The sequence below is a fragment of the Asparagus officinalis genome, chromosome 6, assembly GCF_001876935.1.
Source record: "Asparagus officinalis chromosome 6, Aspof.V1, whole genome shotgun sequence".
NCBI lineage: Eukaryota > Viridiplantae > Streptophyta > Magnoliopsida > Asparagales > Asparagaceae > Asparagus > Asparagus officinalis.
In genome coordinates this window covers 30140527-30159784 of record NC_033799.1, presented here as the reverse complement: position 1 = coordinate 30159784, position 19258 = coordinate 30140527, and the positions used below count along the sequence as shown (strand labels likewise).

The following is a 19258-nucleotide window of genomic DNA, read 5'->3' as shown; positions in this document are numbered from 1 at the left end:
TCTATCTTTTATAACATAAAATATTAAAAATATTCAATTATGCAAGCTCTATCTTTTTCCATGATATTTGAATGGTACAGAATATTCTAGAAAGAAAGAGAATATAAAAGATAAATAAATCATTCCCTGTAAAATTAAAAAGAAATAAAATAGAAAATAGGAAATAAAAAAATCATTCCGTGTAAAATTACATACAATGTGTAGAGAGAAGTGAAGTAGAAAAGAGGAAATTAAAAAAAAAAAAATCTTTCCTTGTAAAATTACGATCTTGCCCTTTTTAAAACAATTGGAAATGATGATTTGCCCACCAGTTATCTATTTTCTTCCTAGCTCTAATTGGTTCTTTCTATATTAGTAAAGATAACAACCTGTTTCAGTTGCTTTTTCCATAGTTAAATGGTGGGGCTATTTAGCATTACCCTTAAATCTTTAAAACTACTCATAAGCGCACTAAGGGGCTGTTTGGTTCGCTATTATAAGGGGTGGAAAACTCAGAAAACCCCTCCACGTTAGATTTTTAACCCTCCACATCAGCTTTTTTGTTTCCGTCCATTTCTTTGTGTCGTTTTGGTTCGCTCGAATGGAAGAGGGAAAACTCTGCTGAAATCGCCGCCAACTAATATTTTTTTTCTCTCCGATTTCCTTCCCCAACCAAGTGAAATTGATGAAAATTTTGCCACGTCAGATTTTTTTCCTTCTCTGCTTTGTTTACAAAAGTTTTCCTTTTTTTTCTATGCGAACCAAACATAAGAAAAATAAATACATTGGTTTCCCACCATTTTTTATGTGCGAACCAAAGCAAAACAATCTATTTCTTAGAAAAGTTTGGAAAACTCAAAACTTGTGTTTCTTTACATGGAATTGCATTTCTCTATATCAAGGAAACGAACCAAACAGCCCCTAAATCCCAAGGGGCCTTGCAATATAGTCCCTTGATGACCGAGATACCCCTAATTAATGTTCCCCTCCCGAAACTCATCTTGTTCAAAATAAAACACTCTTAAGGGTATTCCGGTCATCGAGGGATCAAATTGTAAGACCCCTTAGGACTCGATAGATTTATCAGCAATTTTTCAAAGATGTGAGGGACTAAAATGGAACTAAAATGGAACCGTTGAAGATTTGAGGGACTATTATCTAAATAACCGTAAACTCTTTCATGGGTTGATTGTTGATAAACCTTCATGTACCTTAGCTTAATCGCAGACAGGCCATTGTAGTTCCCATTATTTTACTATCCATAATAGTGCGAAAAGAAGGTCCGGCTCCAAGTTGTTCAGGAATGGTGGCGTTGAGTTTCTCGACCCTTTGCCTTAGGATTAGTTAGTTCTCAAGTTGTTCAGGAATGGTGGCGTTGAGTTTCTCGACCCTTTGCCTTAGGATTAGTTAGTTCTATTTCTGGATGGGGCCCCCAGAAGAGATATAACTCAACGGTAGAGTGTCACCTTGACGTGGTGGAAGTCATCAGTTCGAGCTTGATTATCTCTAAACCCAAAGTGAGTTTTTCTATTTTGACTTGCTCCCCCGCAGCGATCGAACGAGAATGGATAAGAGAGGCTTGTGGGATTGACGTGATAGGGTAGGGATGACTATATTGCTGGGAGCGAACTTCGGGCTAATATGAAGCGCATGGATCCAAGTTATGCTTGGAATGAAAGGAATTCCGAATCAGCCTATTGTTGCAAATAGATCCCCATATTTTTTTGAGGTAGGTCAAAAAAAATCCTTTGGAGCATCTATCTGAAAGGGTAAAAGAAAATTTTCACTATAAGGGTCTATTTGCAACAATAAAACTGCACGAAGTCTATCAACAATAAACCCTTGTTTTCAGTGGTGGAGCCAGAAATTTTAGAAGGGGGCGGGGGTCCCAAATCAAAAGAGGGGGGGAAAGTAGAGCACAAACCAGAATGAGATCTGGTTAAAGATGAGAGTTGGAGGCTGAGAGAATGTAGGTGGATGAGAAGTTTGAGATCTGATTCACGACTCGAGAGAGGAAAATAGGAGTTCTGAGAAAGTTTGAGTAATCTTGAATTTTACCTCTATGATTTATAAAATCACTATTGACCAATTACTCGATGATTCTTTTTTTTTTGGTTTTTTTGATAAGACCCCTCCAATCATGCATAATTGCAAAACTAGTCCTCAACAATAAGGATACGCAAAACTCTCCCTACATCATCAACTTTGAATAAAATACCCCTAAATCAACAAAAAACCATTAATTTGATATGCTAATATGCAATTGCAATGTAAAAAATATTTTTAAAAAATTGAAATATTTACTCATCATATCCAACAAAGTTAATGAGTTGTTGATTTGGGGCTTTTTTTCCCTCCCCAAAGTTAGTGATTTACGGGTAGTTTTGAAACTATTGAGACCTAGGGTACCTCAGCAAACGTGGGTGATGTAAGAGGTATTAAAAAACAAAATAAATTGGGCATTATAGCTCTTACCAAGGGCTAGTAGCTGTATTATCATGTTTTTCCTCTTTATTAGAAAATTGGGTTTAAGATGTTCAATGCACTAGCAATTTTATGAACGGTGAACACATCCCACCACAAAGAATAGACTCCTAGCTATTTTTATTACTTCCTAGCTCATTTGCTTCTTTCCCTCTAGTCTTTTCGTAGCATTTAGCTATGTTCTTTTGTAGAATCTAAGTTTTCATTGTAGCTAGCTACGAGGCAGAGCTAGAACAAGGAAAGTAGATAGACTATGAGAGTAGGTAAGCAAGAAGTAAGTAGTGCTTTCATGGCTTGCTAGTTGCTAGACTGCTAGTATATACTATTTAGGTTTCTTCTACTTTTTTTCAATAAGGGGCCAGGGCCCATTTGGCCCATACATGGCCCCCTTCATGCTTGTTTTATTTCTTATGAAATTGGTTTGAGTATATCGTTATCTATTTCTTTATAATAACGAGATGATCCAATATTTACTATTCATGTTACACTAAATTATTGTAGTATTAAACTGTAGCACAAACCGGAGATCCGATATTCGCTATTAATGCTATAGTAAATTGGTGTAGCATTTACAAAAACTGTATTTAAATGTTGTTGTAGTACTTACAAAAACTGTATTTAAATTGGTTATTTTCAGGTCGTCCTTGCTCAGCCCCGGCACCTCGAACCTGAGCTTGTAGCAGTTGTCGTCCTCTTTCACGCGGTGGCCCAGCAGCTTGTACTTCAAGCTGGTGGGCAGTTGTACAAGCGCGTTGGCTAAGGACCTCAGGTCTGAAATTGCAGGTGCTGAGAAATTTAGAAATAAGCCATCAGATGCAGAGGTATTAGGATACGTATCATACGGATTTAGGTACATTTTAGCGGATCTATACACCAATTCTGAGACTTGCTACCTCCTAAATTAAGTAACAAACCTGTCAGTTAGAGCAATTATCATCGTATCCTTTTTATTTGTTTCTAACCAGATTCTTCTAAATTTATCTCTAGTCTTCTTTCTATACACCCCCTTGATCTTAGAGAGTTCGTCACTTACTACGACTCCAAAAAAAAAAAAAAAATTCTCGCACTTAGTTCTTTAACGTCCAAATGAAGTTATGTTTAGTGTTAATTTGTTCTTTATATACGGTTATCTTAATTTGCAGCACACAAGAATCTCGCTGTAATATATTGACGTTACATGACATCCACAAGACAAGTTTGTTGATGGAATCATGAAAAAGTTAAAAGAAATAATTAGTGAGCCTCCTCTAATTGGTACAGATCGAATAAGGATGTATCCACAATTTTGATCCAATAAAACAACTTCTGAATGCAACAAGTAAACACAATTTATGAATGTTTAATGTAATTACCGTTGTTTCTGTAACGGAACGGGAGAAAACTCAACGGATTCCTCCACAGCAGGCCACGCCTACTGCTACGAGAAGTATCAGCCGGAGAAGAGGTAGCTAGCACTGCCACTAGATTGTCGCCAGCTTTCTCACTGGAATTCGACGACGACGATGAGGAGGAGTAGGATATAAGTGATCTTGGCCTGCGAGCTTCAAATCCTTGCATGCCTCTAAATGATCTTTGAATGTTAGGCAACGGACAGAAGCTAGAGTTTTTCATACACATACGAGCCAAAGCCATTGATTTCAAACCACTGAATCACAAAATAGATCGGACTCCAAACTAACCGTCAATAGTTTTAAGTGTTTTATGTGTTGGTATATATGAATGGACAAGGGAGTGAAAACTTCTAGTAAGGGAGAGAATCATCTAGGAAAAGGAGAGAAGAGCCTCAGAGCTTCTTGGAGTAGCCAATAATACACGTCATGATGTCAATCAATATGGATGTAAAAGACTTTAGAGTCTTCTCGAGTTAAAAGGGCGTATAATTCCATGTATAATTCCACGTACCATTTAAACACTTCGACGTCATCAACAACAAAGTAAAATTTTGACGAAACTGCAAAGTTCTCTGAATAATAATCTATTTTCTTTTCTTTTTTTTCAATTAAAGAGAAAGCTTATCATGAACTTTCATATTTTGTAAGAAAATACAGAAAAGTAATGAAAATTGTAGCTAGTTACTTTCTTAATAACATTTTAAATTAGAGTCTAAAATGCCTTAAAGTTCATTATATATATATATATATATATATATATATATAAACAAAAGGTTTCGACGGTGCACGCTCAAATTAGTACATTAGCGTCATGAAGATCCACTGAGAACAAATAGTTTTCTCCAATAAAAATTTTATGGCGATTGGCGCACAACACACCAAAGTTCATGATTGTTGAAACTCAACCAATAAAGAACTTTGATTGCTAATCATTTCAAATGACCAATCACTAATGCTAGCATACTGCAAAACTTTCAACAGCAGTAAAAAAAATGGGGGGAAGCTTCAATAATATGCATTTGAGAGAACAGGCAAAGGAGAGAGAGAAATAAAATAAAATGGTAAAAGAAAAAAAGGGAGCAACATTGAATAGAGGAATTTGAGACCAGCACACACATTTGAAATTACAGGATACTAGTGATTTTCCACTATGTACCCAATAGCATATAATATCTCATATATCTGAGATTCATACTTAATTATAAACAAGGGCCCTCCTCTGGTTCGGTTCTTAATCATACATCCCCTCCTGCTCCCAGACGTCCACAAGGAAATCAATCATTTCCTGCAATCAGTAAAGACCAGGTAGGGTAAAACATGGGACATTGAAAATGATATTATTAAAGAAAATGATTCATCACCAAACTTACAGAAAGAGGTATAGGCTGAGGAAAGCGCTTGTTGCTCCCTAGCAAACTCTCATACGTTGCATTCCAGCTGCATCCATAAAAATAATTAGAGAATCGAATCAGATTAATTTAGAGCAGCCATGTTTATTATTACATCAAGAGAACTTTATGGGACTGCGTGTTGCACAACATATTTTTGTAAATATGGGAGCATAGAAATCTCAATAATATATTAGAAAACAACATGCTGCTTCTTTCTTTTTCCGGTAAAACTCAAACTGATACGACGCCAAAAGGGAGTTAAAACTAAAGAGCGCATAAAATATTGTATGCACTTATTAGTATATCTAAGGAGGGGGGGTTGGAAAATCTTAAATCATTTTTTGAAAACAAAGCTGATAAATCAAACCATCCTTTTAACTGATCCAATATTCCAATCATCTTTCTGAAATAAAAGCTCTTCAAAGAAATAAAAGGATCAAGCTTATAGCTTGTTAAATGTCAATCTGGCGATTCAGAAAGCCAAATAGCTAGCCATCCAGGGGGAAAAGAAAAAAAAAATATTCCAATCCAATATACCCTACACCATCGCGTCTTCTCCCTTCTACAATACTAGATTTTCTCCCACACATTATGCATGTGACGTGCCTTCATAAAACCAGTAGATAAAATAATTATAGTATATTGATCATAAATAACTCTAAATATTTTAAAATATATTCTTCTTTTAAAAATGGCTTATTCATTAAAAATACTAACATATGAAACTAAATGAATTAATTATTGTCCATGTATAACATAATTTATGTAAAAGAGAGAAATAAGAGGTTATGACAAACTTAATAATTACCAATTACGTGCTCAGAAAAGAACAATCTAGGAAGTTCAAGTCCAACTAACATTTATCTACTTTTACGCATGGCACGATTTAACCAAATGAGAAACAGAAATCAAAAATGTGATTAGTTGCTATTAATTCTTAGTGTTGATCCACAAGAGACCTTGTACAGGCAACAAACTACTATGAACATGCCTATGTATTAATCTCGTCTAATTTAAGTATCTGTTAAAACTATCCTAGAACTCTAGCCTGGGTTAATTTGACATATGTATATAGTGATTATTGTTTTCTATTTGACAACTCATGCCGGCGAACACTTCCTGTTTGGCAGATAAATTTTACCATTGCTACTTGTTGTGTATACTTATGCATAATATAATATAAATACAAAGATCTGTAAGCTCTATTGATTAAAACTTCCATAGTAGTTCTTTTGATGCATACTCCGCGCATTTATAACTAAGACATACCTTATCCTTGGTTCTCGAAGCTCTTCTGTCTGAGTTTGAGACTTTTTATTGCTAGTCCATTGCTGCCTGGTTTGGGTCCAGAGGAGAAACCCTGCATCACATACATTTACGCAAAAATTGAACATCAAATTTTTCACGAATTGTTTACAATTTCTAAATCATGGTCGCAAAGAAATTTTAAACACATACATCACCAAGTGTACTGCTATTGATGTTGAATAAAAACTTAAAACTTGGTAAAAAGACAGTTTAATTGACTATACTGTGTTTCGTCATAATGTGTTCTCAACAAACCAACTCTTATCTACTTTCTTGTTATTCCCTCAGTTAACTGGGTTACGCGCAAGAAATAGCAAAGCATCTAACCAATTTACTAAGGACAAAATTATCAAAAGACTATCTCTGAGTAGGAACTATAAGTATCTTATCACAAAAGGCATTATTATCCTACGTGACTACCTAGGAATGAATTCTCAGAGCCCAAAGATATTTCATTGACTACTACCATTGGCCCATCTAATTTTTGTTATTTGCATAAATTTCACCAACCTTATTTTGTTTTCAGAGGAATCTATAAATTGACCATTTGTTTCAGAGTACTAGAACATAAATTCCCAACACAGACTATTTAAACAAAAGCGCTTCAATAATCAACGTGTTCATCATATTAGAGCACCAAACAGTATATGCTGATTGCAACGAAGGTAGTCTGCTAAAATATACTGCTTATCTCTCCAGTAATTGTTATGTACATAAATTTGTTAAAATGCACTGACAGGTTCTAAACCTTAATTTAAACAGAAAATTAAAAATACATGAAACACAAAAAACAGATAACAGTTAATAAGAGTGTTAAATCAAACTTAAGTTAATTATAAGATCATAGTGTCTGGTTCGCAATTTACCGTGATTCACAAATTCAGAAGGGCTGCTGGTGCTTCCTGCTCCATGATTGTCTAGAGTTTGTGTCGATGTGCTCATCGAAGAAATGCTCCTTTGCGATTGAATTCCACAATTATCCATCTCATGTGTGCTCGTACTCCAAATGTCCTCCTTTGTGCTGTGTCTTCTCACTGTTCGACCTTGGATTTTTAAACCCTTGGCAGGCTCGTCTACTGAAGTTATTGGAGTTGCCTTTGTACAGGAGCTAAGACAACCTCTGTTCTGTTACAAATCAGGATTTACCATATAGAAGAGTAGCATTGATTTTCTACCTTCAATCAAATTAATAGACATCAATGTTTGCTTTTACTGTAAATACAAAAGGAGTGAAAGTCTTATGAAAACAACTGTACCCCAAGTCTCTATCCTAACTCAATTTCTAGTAGGCAACATCTCATTCTTGGCCTAGTCACATATTCACAATGCATTGAAGTAGGTTGACACAGTTGAGGTTACGCTAATGGAGTATTGGAGTGATCGCAGCCTGCCTGCTTCAACCAACCATCTCGATCATCCAACAAATCCAAATAAATTGGCCATTGCGATGCGTGATTACTAGCAGTTATCCCAAGGACATCATCATACATGACTGTCTTATCTTACAAACAATGACCACATCCCCCTTTGTTTTTTATCAAAGACCCACAAAGATGCAACTCACGAATCATGCAGAACAAGCAAATAGATGCATATGATGCATTGCACAATTCAACTTTTACAAATAATGAACCACCGGAGCACTCCACAAGTATTAGCACATTGCCAAGAAATGGTTAGAAATAAACAAGACATGACCTACCCCAACTACCAATGATTTTTAGACAGTAAAAAGCCACCCACCTCCTCTGATTTTTATTGAGGACCGATGTAACCAAATCACGCACCGTACAGAACAAGGGAATGGATGCGTATGATGCATTGCGCATTCCAGTTTTTAGAAACAGTAAGCCGCTTTTAACACTCAACCAGTATCAGCACATTGTAAAGAAATGATAAGAAATAAACAAAACAGAACACTTCCACTCCAAAATTGGAAACTAAAACAGGGATGGAAGCTTTACCCCATTTTTGTGAAGTTCTACCTCGTATCAGAGGCAAGTTACCGAAATTGAACTATACACAACAAAAGTAGATTGTCAACATGCAAACAAGTAACCCCTCATCTATACTTGTCGCCCCTCAACTATTTATCACCCCTGGATCATCTATCCCTTTAGCAACACTCATCACTCGCAAACTATTCTACGAATACTCATCACCCTTAGAAATGGTAATTTTAGAAGAATAAATTGCAGATAACCCTCTCCCTCATGAATTGAGGGGATAATAAGTACTACTAAAGGTATAGATAAGAGGGGTTCTCCATTTACCCTAAAAAGCACTTAGTTGAGAAATTTCCAAAAGTGTTTATATGATGGAAACATGCTATATTCGTGAATTCAGATGGAGACATTTCCGGATCGACGGAACAACGCATCTTATCATATAAAAAAAGGGCGAATAAACCTTAGAAAAGAAATAGCGCTCCTTTTCCATCTTTTATTTATTCACTGGATTCAAATTTCAATATCTATTTGCAAAAAAAAAAAGCAAAAAAGAGGAAAGAACTGACCCCATGCATGCGAAAATTTGCCCAATCCAAGAAGAGATCGATCTAGAGAGAAGCATAGATCATCTATCGATCGATTTCTGATCCAGGAACTCAAAGGAAAAAGGAAAAAATGTCCTTGATTCCTGTCGATTTTAGGTAAAGATAGTTAAAATTTTTGGGGAAAAAACTAGTATCTTTAATAAGATAGGATCGAGATGAAGATGATGAAATTGATACCTTTCCCTTTCGTTTCCTGAATCGATCGATCGATTGATCGATCTTAGGTCAAGGAGCGAGCAGCTGAAGCTAATTTTTTCCCCCTTTTTTATTTTGGGTTTATTTCCCTTTTGTTCTGATCTTTATTATAATATTTTATTTGTGTAAAAAAGAACTCAAATTCAGATAAGCCCCTAAAGTTTGCCTGATATTTCTATGTGCCCTTAATCTATTTCACAATCTATTAGTCCCAAGGTTCAATCTATTATTTTAATCTGTCTTATATTCTAATTAGTTTCTGCGACAGTTCTCCCTATTTGGGGAAGGTTATTTTCGGAATTGTGATTTTATGAGAATACGTGCATGCGAGAAATCAATCGGTGCCTTTCACAAGTAAAAATGTAAAATACAGGTGCAATTTAGGGATTTAACTGCCCCGCTTAGTGGTCAGAACTTCATGCTCACATGTGAAAAGTTTTGATAGGATGCATATCCATCTTGCTATCCTAACAAGATTTGTTTTTGGAAAATGATAGGAGCACACCCCCAACCACAACCTCAACCACACATCCTCTTTCATTTGCTACAGTTCACCGGTCCCCACATAGGATTTTAAATTTTAAAATCTTATGTGGGGCCCGGTATACTATAGCAAATGAGAGAGAGAGAGAGTATGGTTAAGGTTGTGGTTGGTGGTGTGCCCCTAGCGTCACGCCCTTTGTTTTTGGAGGGAAAAGGTTATCATTCCCTCTATTTCCACATGCTCTTTATTCCCATACCTTACATATTATTTTTCATAAAGTTCCATGAACCAAATCATTGCTACTTTTTCCAACTCCGCCAATAATGCAAGCAAGCAGTTTTGTAGCAAGAGTGTGATTATTTTTCCAATACTCCGAATATTCCCTCGTTGAAATATTGTTTTTTTGTAGGGCGGTGAACCACCATTTGGGCTAAATGGCATGCAAATAAAAGCTATAGGAGCTTAATAGATTAAAACGATAGATTGAGGGCTTAATAGAAATGATAGGTAAACCTTAGGGGGCTTAACGGATTAAAATAATACATTGAGGGGCCTTACAGATGATATATGAGGTAAATCTTAGGGGCTTACCTGAATATTCTATGTGATAGAAAAAGACTGATATTCAAATAGCATAGACACAAATTTTTACTTTTTTTTTCCCCTTTTTGGGATGAAATCAAACCATAGATAGAAAAAGAGAAAAACAAGACAAAAAATAACATTAGCAATAGGAGACAATAATCAAACTTAACATAGATTCTATTTATGTCGTAAAGGAAAACACATCTCAATTACTAAAACCTCACACACGCATAAATTAATTCACATCCATCAAAGAACACCAACAACAGACTACAGCCCACGATCAAAGATCTCAGCAGTTTTATTCCCACATACAGTAGTGCTATTATTTAGAGAAAAAAAAAAGAACCCGAAGCAAAGAAACAAGACAAATGCTACCTAAGTGGTGAGGATGGGGGGCATGTAATCAGACTTGGTTCCAAGAACACGAGCCTTTGTATCGGGGAAAAACTCCGTCCCTGGGAGCTCTGTAACAGCTCCTTCACCGCTTACTCCAATAGGATAGCTGAGCAAATGTCCAGGGAGATCGCGTTCGGGTTCCTCCTGAGAGTAGAGATCCCAGTACTTGTCAGCGACACGGTTCACTTTCTGCACACACTCGACGCTCTCTGGATGGAGGAAGAGGTCGTCGAGCATTCCAAGATGCTCGTACCATAAAGCCAGTCGGAATCCATGGATCTGGCCTCTGGCCGGCTCTCCTCGGGTTGCTAGGTGGTAGGGTTGGAAAGCACCCATGGCGATCTCGGAGTCCCTTGCTCCGTCCATTGATCTCTGGTTGATGTTGGCTGACCCGATAATTATGTACTCGTCGTCAACTGAAACAAAAATTGATGTTAGATGGTTGAAGTTGATCAAGAATCAGAAATTTTTAGGTAGAGGAGATGATGGCTGGATTAATTGGACCAGCTAGGTGTGGGTTGCAGCTGTTTCAGGGATAAATCTCAAGCATTGCACCCCTTGGTGTAGCAAGAACACTGATTGGTTTCAATTGTTTAGGTGAAGTAAGAAAATGTCAATGAAAGTGGAAGAGACAGCGTAGGTCTCAGGAAGCAAATGGAGAGAAAAGGCCTTGTTCAATACTTGAAGATTGGCTCATGACTGATAATGTAGTCACATAAGAATGACCTGTGAACCCGAAACAAATTGGCGAGGTTTTACTATTAGGATATTTCTTTATAAAGCCGATGATCTCAAGTAATAACAGAAATAAGCATTGTACTATTAAAGCAGCAAAAGAAGAGCAATAAAGGAACTAGAATGAACTAAGCATCGAAGCTTTTTTCCGAAGGCAATACACAAAAACTGAGCTCGATTCAAAACTTAGCCAGCTTCAGGATGTGAAAAGCCTCATCTTGAAAGGGCAAGTCCATGAATTAGTAAGGTTGCAATAAATTAACCGAAAGATTGACTAATGAATAAGAAATCAGCAGTAAACAAGAGATGCACTTATTCTAAACAAAAGAGTTTTAAGTTAAATTACCAATCATCATCTTTGCATGAACATATATCATGAACCTTCTGGCCTGCTGCGCTCTGAAATAATCTGTATCTGGCTCTGGCTGCTCCTCTGGTGTGTATTCTCCCTCCGTCTTCACCTCCCGATTGCCTAAGCAGAAGAAGGTAAGATAGTCTTTGGGGTTTGCTGTGATTCCCTTAGCTTCGAGTGCCTCTATGATGTCAGTGTACATCATTTCCATAGTCCTCCTCTGCCAATCTAAAATTGCCTGAACCGATCCACTTTCAGGAATACCCTCAGGCCACATTGGAACAACAACATAAACCGTAAACCTCTCCCCCGCTTCAATCTTACTAACAATCTTCAATGAGAGCTCCTTAGGGATCAGATGCAAAGCCCCAATATCCTCAGGCTTTATATCATCAGCCTTCCAACCAAAACAACTACCAAGGAAATACTGATTCTCAATGTAGATAAAATTTTTTGCCCTGCGTATGGCATGTATATAAGCATCCTGGATGCTCCGGTCGATGATGTTATCTTTTCCACTAACCAACCCTGCTCTTGCGGCGTCCTCAGGTGTCTCAGGGAAGCCAAAGGCAGCGCCGCCATCAATGGATCTGAACAGCTGCACATTCCAAGTTTCTTTGTCCTCGGGGTACATAACAGGCGAGGGTGGAATAATGGTATCAGATAGCTCTCTCAGCTGCACAAGGAGATCCTTACCTCCTTGCTTTCTCCATCTTTGCTCAAAATTGTACAAAACATCCCAAGCAATCGGTCCTTCTAGGCGACAGTGAATATCATGCCAAGGTTCCCTTGGCCCACCTTTTGTAATAGCCCCATCTGCGAAATTCGGCTGATGGAAGTCAGTATGGTGAGCAGTATCGAGGGTCCTGAACAAAGAGTGAAACTGAGTGTCATATCTCCCGTCACAAAGATCGATACCACCAACGAAACTTACAATTCTCCTCTGTTGAGAACTGCTGGTTGGCATCTCATGGTCCACAACGACAATCTTTTGATGATGAGTGAACATGGTAGAAATCTGCAGATCCTGAACAAAGCTTCCTCCATCATCCGGATTCCGGGGGCACAAAACACAGTTTACATCACTGCCACGAAAGTAATTCTCAGTTTCTTCATCATGAGTCGCCATGAGGCCGTCTTTCTTTAGCAATCCCACTGAAGTCCGATCATCCCAAACAAGCATAAGCACCCGGACACCTTCACCTGCTTTCTTCTTGAGTAGCTCCCCAAGTGTAATATCCCCTCCAGGCTTTTGCCTTTTAGAATCTCTTATGAGAGTTATTTCAGTGTATACAGACCAACCAGTTATGTAAATTAAATGTTGGGCATTGCTAATTGCATCAAAGATGTCCTCCCAACATCTGTGGGGTTCATAAAATTTTCCATTGGCAAGTGGAATTTTGGGAATGAAATTGTCTGGAACGTGGGCATCTTGGTACAACGATACTTTGCACCCCTGTCTCATTGAATAAAATGTGTGAGGAACCCCAGGGTATTTTGCACTGCGTACACCTCTTGACCAATTGCGGTCCTTTGAGATATCAAAATACTGAAGTTTCACATGGATTTTAGCCCCGCTATCTAAAGGGTTACGGTCATCATCACAAATCTCCAGCCATCTATCAACTTCATCACTGCTTAGTACCTCCTCAACGGGGAGGTAAGCCCTACCAATTAGGGAGGCTCCAATAGGGTTGTCAAACTTCAAAGTGAAGATGATATCGGCAGCCATATGCGCACAGTAGATGTGAAAAGACTCGTACCAACGAGGATTTACAGGTTCATCTTCAATCATTCTTGTCCTACCAACTCTGGCCTTTTCTAAATCAACAGTAGCATAAAGTTTGGTAGATCCTTTGCCAAGACCAACAACATCCTCAACACCTTCAACAATCTGTAAACAAGTTAATAATATTTAGGAAAGTAAAATGACAGATTAATGATGAAATGGAGACAATGGTGGCACATGAATATCAAAAGCTATTAAAATATTCATAACGCTACTTGGAATTTCACAATCCTATAAACTAATGTTTTCTTTCAATAAACAAGGAAATAAGATTTAGTAGTACTGTAGCAGAGCAGTTCCTTATGATATAACATCTTATATAATATGCCATTTAGCCTAACAAGCAAAAATGAAGAAAGTTATGCTCAGGTAAGAAATTATGATAACACAAACACTTCATTCCCTGAAGTCAAATTTACTTCAAGCAAAAAATTCAAAAAAAAAAAGCAACGACACTTACCAGACTGTGTAGTAGGAATGAAGTTGGTGATATTTTTTTCATTAAGCCGCTATATGATAAAAGTTTTTTTGTTTTAATATAACAAGTTTGACATGAGTATGCTCCAGCATGCTCCAGCTTCAGAGGGAGTACTAGAGTAGTTAGCATGTTAGGAAAGTTAAGCATAATATTTCAATCCTAGTTGATATCTTTAGCCGACACCACCCTTTCCCAGCCCTTAATTATCCCATTAATGATTTCTTATTTCTTTCATATTATTACACGTAAAAATAGTTGGTTCTCAGATAACTAAGTTGCATTTTTGGCTTCCAATCAACCTGAGGTTCTCTTTGCTAATTGATCGCTCACGGTTAAAATAAACTGTATTTAGCTACCTCCAAAAGTTACAGGAGAGTGCAATTTAGAAAACTCTAATCGGATTATAGTGTTCTTAACCTGAAATTTTAAAAAAAAAATACAAAAAGTGCAGTTTAGAGAACTATAACTAAAAATATACAAAATCACGGCTTCTTAACATGCCAACTACTGCTTCAAATAATCCACGGTTTAGAAATTGAGTCAAACTACGAGTAAAGCTCTCATAAACTTAAGTGGATAAGAGCCAAATCGTCTCCGCTCCTGGTAGCAAAGCGGGAGCAGGAACAGAGTCCTTCAGTACAAACAACGGCTAGAGATCGTGACCTAAAACAACTTAATTCACCAAACCCTAAAACAAAACAGAAAAAAAAAATTCACCGACACGAATCAAACTAACACCTTGCGTAGGAATCTGGGAGCGCCGCCGGAGCTCCTCACCGACAACGAGTCAGCCTCAAAGATGGTCACGTGCAGAGTACCGTGGAGCAAAATCTGCGCCATGATCTTCTTCTTCTTCTTCTTCTTCCTCCTCCGACGATTTCAACCTGTAAAAAAAACACCAAGAAATCACGAAGTAGGCGTTGACCGCGTAATCAGAAGAATCGTTAGGATGACAGATCTAGAGTAAAACAGAGAGCAGATCCGATCTCGAAGCAGAAAACGAAGAACGGATCCGAGGGTTACGGTTCGTTGGTAAAGTTACCGAGATTTTGACTGGATCGAGGGAGATCTGAGGGAGCGCAAACGGTGAGGAGAGAGAAATAAATGGGAAGTAATGATGTTATAGGAAGAGGAGAGAATGTGTGTGAGTGAGTGAGTTTGGGTGTGATTGGGACGGGAAAGTTGAGTAACGTCATTTACTTCCGAACCCATAAATTAGGGTAAATTACGCTTTAATACCCCTATTGATATCCATCATGGATCTAACAGAAGATTCGCTTTAAGACCATCTCCAGCAGGAGGTGAAATTTCACCTCCTTCTCTCCTGCCACATCACTTTATTTAATTCAATAATCTTTATTTCCCTATCAACTCTACAGCAGGAGATTTTTCGGAAAGTTTTTTACTTTATTTGGGACCCACCATAAACCACATCACTTCAACATATACCCCACCATATTTATTCATTCTTTTTCCTATTTCATATATATTACTATTTTATTTGGTATAAAAATTATAAATTAATTCATTGTATTTATCTCAAAAAATATCAAATAAAAATAAGGAGGAAAAAAAAAGCTCGCCCAATCAAAATTCGCCACGTGTCCGCTGGCCATCATCCCGCGCGCGTGGGCTTGTCAGAAAAGTCCGGGGTGAATTTTTCACCCTTTGGCCAATCTCATTTATTTCACCCGCACAAAAAACCCCTGCTGCCTTCAAATATCCCTTGGAAAACCCCCTGCTGCATTTGGTCTAAGGGGCGGTTTGCCTGAAAAAATGGGAAATCAAAGAATAAGAAATCAAAAAATAGGAAAACTTGTATTATGGTTGTTTGGTTGGCTAAAAAAAGAAGGAAATCAAAGAATATAAGATGAAATGAGATGAGTTGACACCATATTATTGGATGATGTGAGTGATTTTTTAAGAAAACTTGTTTTGATGTTGTTTGGTTGGTTAAAAAAATTTAAAAATAAGAAAATAGATGAGATGAGATGAGTTGCTATTATATTATTAGATGATGTGACCCACACTTAAGGAAATCAATTCCCTTGGTTTTTTGGAGGAAATGGGTGGAAATGAAATGTTACTAAGATGAGATGAGTTGTCACCATATTATTGGATGATGTGGGTGATTTTTAAAAATAAGATGAGATGGGTTGGATGATGTGACTCATTTCTTGTGTTTGGTTTATTTTTAAAAATAAGAAAGGAGATGAGATGTGATGAGTTGGTGGATAAAAATAATATTTTATTTGATAAAAGTGTATAGATTTTCTTTTCTTTGCGATGAGTTTTAGTGATGGAAATGGATAAAAATAATATTTTAATAAAAAGTACAAAGATTTCATTTTCTTGGTTTTTAGGAAACCAACCAAACAGCCCCTAAGTATTAGGGAGTTGTGGAAAAACTTTCCAATGACTATATTATCCCTTTTTTTTATTACATTCTAATAGTAACTAAACTAAATTAATTTATCATTGTTAATTAATGATATTATATGTTACTTTAAATGTGTATAATTTGGTCCCTAAAACTTTCAATATTATTATAAAACTCTACATCATATTAATTATTAATAATGCATATATATTAATAGATAATTGCATGTTGGTAAAGTATTTATGGAAAGAATAGAAAAAATAGAATTGTCCTAATATTATACCATGACACTCATATAGGAAAATACAAAGAGTATTCTTATGTTTAGGTAATAGGACAAAAGGTACAAACATAAAATTTTAGAAACCATTAGTGCATTTAAGTGCAACAAGGTACATTATCTTAAATTAAAAAGAAAGCGCAACAAGATACAAGTGGAGGTATATAAGTATAATTTTGCTAAATTATAAGGTATTTAAGTTCAGTTAAGCCTTTAAAAGATTTAAAAACTTTGTTATCCACAAACAATAGTATATGATCTCATTAATAAATAATATTCATTATACAATATGAGGCCACAAGCAGAGCTTATATTTATATAGTAAAAGAGATGTGGAAAAAATTATAGCATCATATTTTGAATGAGTCTCAAGATTTTAAATTATTTTCTGAAATTATATACTTCACTTAGAAAATTTTAGAAGAGGCTTTCGAAGAACTACTACAAAGTGTTGGACATCGGATAAATATTGAACAAATAAAATCTACAATATCGGATTGCAAAAATTAGGGATATGTATATAACACATCGGATAAATATTGAACAAATAAAATCTACAATATCGGATTGCAAAAATTAGGGATATGTATATAACATTGGGTGCCATATGAGATAATATTCATTCATAACATGACATTATAATATGTAATCTAACATATTAATAAATTTTAAACATAAGAACTTGCATCAAGATATATGTTTAAGATTTAGGAGAGCTGAGAGTGGAGAGATTTGGGAGAAGAATTGTGGCCTTTCGTAGGTTTTGTGGGTTCCGATTTTGTTTCCCAAACACGATCCAAACCCGAGCCCACAATCAAATTAAAAATGACACGATTTTCTCGATATCTTCAAAGAGATATATCGATCATATTTTCAATATTGGTCAATATATCAAAAAGTCACCAAACAAAAGAAAACAATATAAAATATTATTAGGATAAAGTCTTTAACCCAATATATATATTAGTCGATATAGCAATGTCTGTAAGAGCAAATATGTAAAGGTTATTTAGATATTAGTTCCTTGATTTTAAATATCCAATAATTCTATGTTATTACCTCGAAATTTTAAAATTGCTTATAAATTTAGGGACTAATATTAATTTATTAAAAATTTAAGGGACGATTTATAAATAAGTCATATTTAAAAGAAGAGTTAATATTTAAAAACCCTCTCAAATATGGCAATTGTCTTAAAACCCACTGAACCGATTCAATTTGACAAAACCCCCCTATTATGAGGGGTGTTATAGATAACTCCTCTCAATTTTGGTGTAATTTTAGAAAACAACACTCAACTATAGCGTGTCTCATAAAAACTCCCATAATCTTTTACATTTCTATTAACAAACCCCCTTAATATTGTTACTTTAATATGTGATTTGGACAAAACATCTTGAAGAAAGCAATTTTAATAAAAAAGAAACCCTCAACTGATAATAAAAGGACCACAACCAATTTACAATTCGTTTTCCCTCTATATCACCTCTTTTTCTTTCATCTGGTAAAAACTAAGGTAATTTTTATGGTTGATGGATATTTTAGTCTTTCCAAGTCAAGTACTTATCACATAATAGATAAGACTGCATGGTATTAATTTTGAGAGGTTAGGTTTAAGTGAAAAATGTTCACAGGGATTAAATCAAATTTTAAAGGTTGAGATATATTATCTACAAAACACCCAAAACTTGACGGAGATTTACTCAGTTTTAAATAGTTTGTGGGGGAGGAATGGAGTGGGTTGACATGCCCCCCATAGTTGAGCGGGAGTTTCTAAAATTAGCCCTTAAACAAAAGCATAACTTATGGCACATGTGACATTAATTTTATACGAGTGGAATTCATAGCAAGTCTATCACTCAATGAATTAGTTTGGGTTATTTGTCCTTAAATTTATCCTACACATCAACTTTAAAAATCTTTTATTATAAGAATCTCTAAGAGAAATTTAATACTTATTTGAGATGAGTATGTGATCTTTCTAATTCCCCTTGTCTTTCATAATTTGTAATAAAATATTTAACAAAATAAATTAAGTTTACATTTTATATTACTCATGTTCTTATAAGTTTATGAAGCTCATAGATTGGATATGAATATTATTGCAGATATTGTATTCTTCTAACTTCTTAAGCTAAAATTTTGGATGTTGTTTGACATTGGATAGATATGAATTATTTTATTAATAATCAATATGAGTGCATAATATGTATAAATCATTCTCAGACTATATTATATAATTTTTTGAAATTAGAGAGTAATCGTTTTGACAATTAATTAGTAGTTGAGAAGATATAAAAAGAGTACAACATCATATTTTGGGATCACATAATTTATAGTTTCTTTCTTGATTTAATTTGCACATTCTATTTAAAAAATTCTTGAACAAAGTTTTTGAATATCTATAATACTTGATCGTCGGATAAACAACAATGGAAGTAAATCATAGGTGGAAGTGATTTTTTTATAACTGA

The 19258-nt window shown here is 35.7% G+C and overlaps 2 protein-coding genes across 4 annotated transcripts; both read right to left on the bottom strand.

Annotated features, from left to right (window-relative positions):
- Positions 4839 to 9386, bottom strand: LOC109845245. 3 transcript variants are annotated; one of them, XM_020414465.1, is made up of 6 exons: positions 9285 to 9386; positions 9069 to 9190; positions 7420 to 7673; positions 6515 to 6605; positions 5225 to 5291; positions 4839 to 5139 (listed from the first exon to the last, which is right to left on the bottom strand). In XM_020414465.1, the coding sequence occupies exons 2-6, from the start codon at positions 9122 to 9124 to the stop codon at positions 5086 to 5088; spliced, it is 522 nt and encodes a 173-aa protein (XP_020270054.1). In that variant the 5' UTR covers positions 9125 to 9190; positions 9285 to 9386; the 3' UTR covers positions 4839 to 5085. The 3 variants fall into 3 exon arrangements, with proteins under 3 accessions (XP_020270054.1, XP_020270056.1, XP_020270055.1); XM_020414467.1 differs by lacking the exon at positions 9285 to 9386 and having other exon boundaries at positions 7420 to 7728; positions 9069 to 9192; XM_020414466.1 differs by lacking the exon at positions 9285 to 9386 and having other exon boundaries at positions 7420 to 7678.
- Positions 10527 to 15321, bottom strand: LOC109845257 (phospholipase D alpha 1-like). The gene is made up of 4 exons (XM_020414492.1): positions 15167 to 15321; positions 14863 to 15008; positions 11852 to 13751; positions 10527 to 11186 (listed from the first exon to the last, which is right to left on the bottom strand). The coding sequence occupies exons 2-4, from the start codon at positions 14962 to 14964 to the stop codon at positions 10750 to 10752; spliced, it is 2439 nt and encodes an 812-aa protein (XP_020270081.1). The 5' UTR covers positions 14965 to 15008; positions 15167 to 15321; the 3' UTR covers positions 10527 to 10749.

Excerpts from the sequence above, each read along its gene's own strand:
- LOC109845257 (XM_020414492.1), bottom strand. The coding sequence starts at position 14,964 with ATGGCGCAGATTTTGCTCCACGGTACTCTGCACGTGACCATCTTTGAG. Across the intron at positions 13,752-14,862 it reads CTCCCAGATTCCTACGCAAG|ATTGTTGAAGGTGTTGAGGA; the intron begins GTGTTAGTTTGA and ends ACTTGTTTACAG. Across the intron at positions 11,187-11,851 it reads TCATGCAAAGATGATGATTG|TTGACGACGAGTACATAATT; the intron begins GTAATTTAACTT and ends TTTTTGTTTCAG.
- LOC109845245 (XM_020414465.1), bottom strand. The coding sequence starts at position 9,124 with ATGCTTCTCTCTAGATCGATCTCTTCTTGGATTGGGCAAATTTTCGCA. Across the intron at positions 7,674-9,068 it reads CAAATTTTCGCATGCATGGG|AGGTTGTCTTAGCTCCTGTA; the intron begins GTCAGTTCTTTC and ends GTAACAGAACAG. Across the intron at positions 6,606-7,419 it reads TTCTGAATTTGTGAATCACG|GGTTTCTCCTCTGGACCCAA; the intron begins GTAAATTGCGAA and ends TATGTGATGCAG.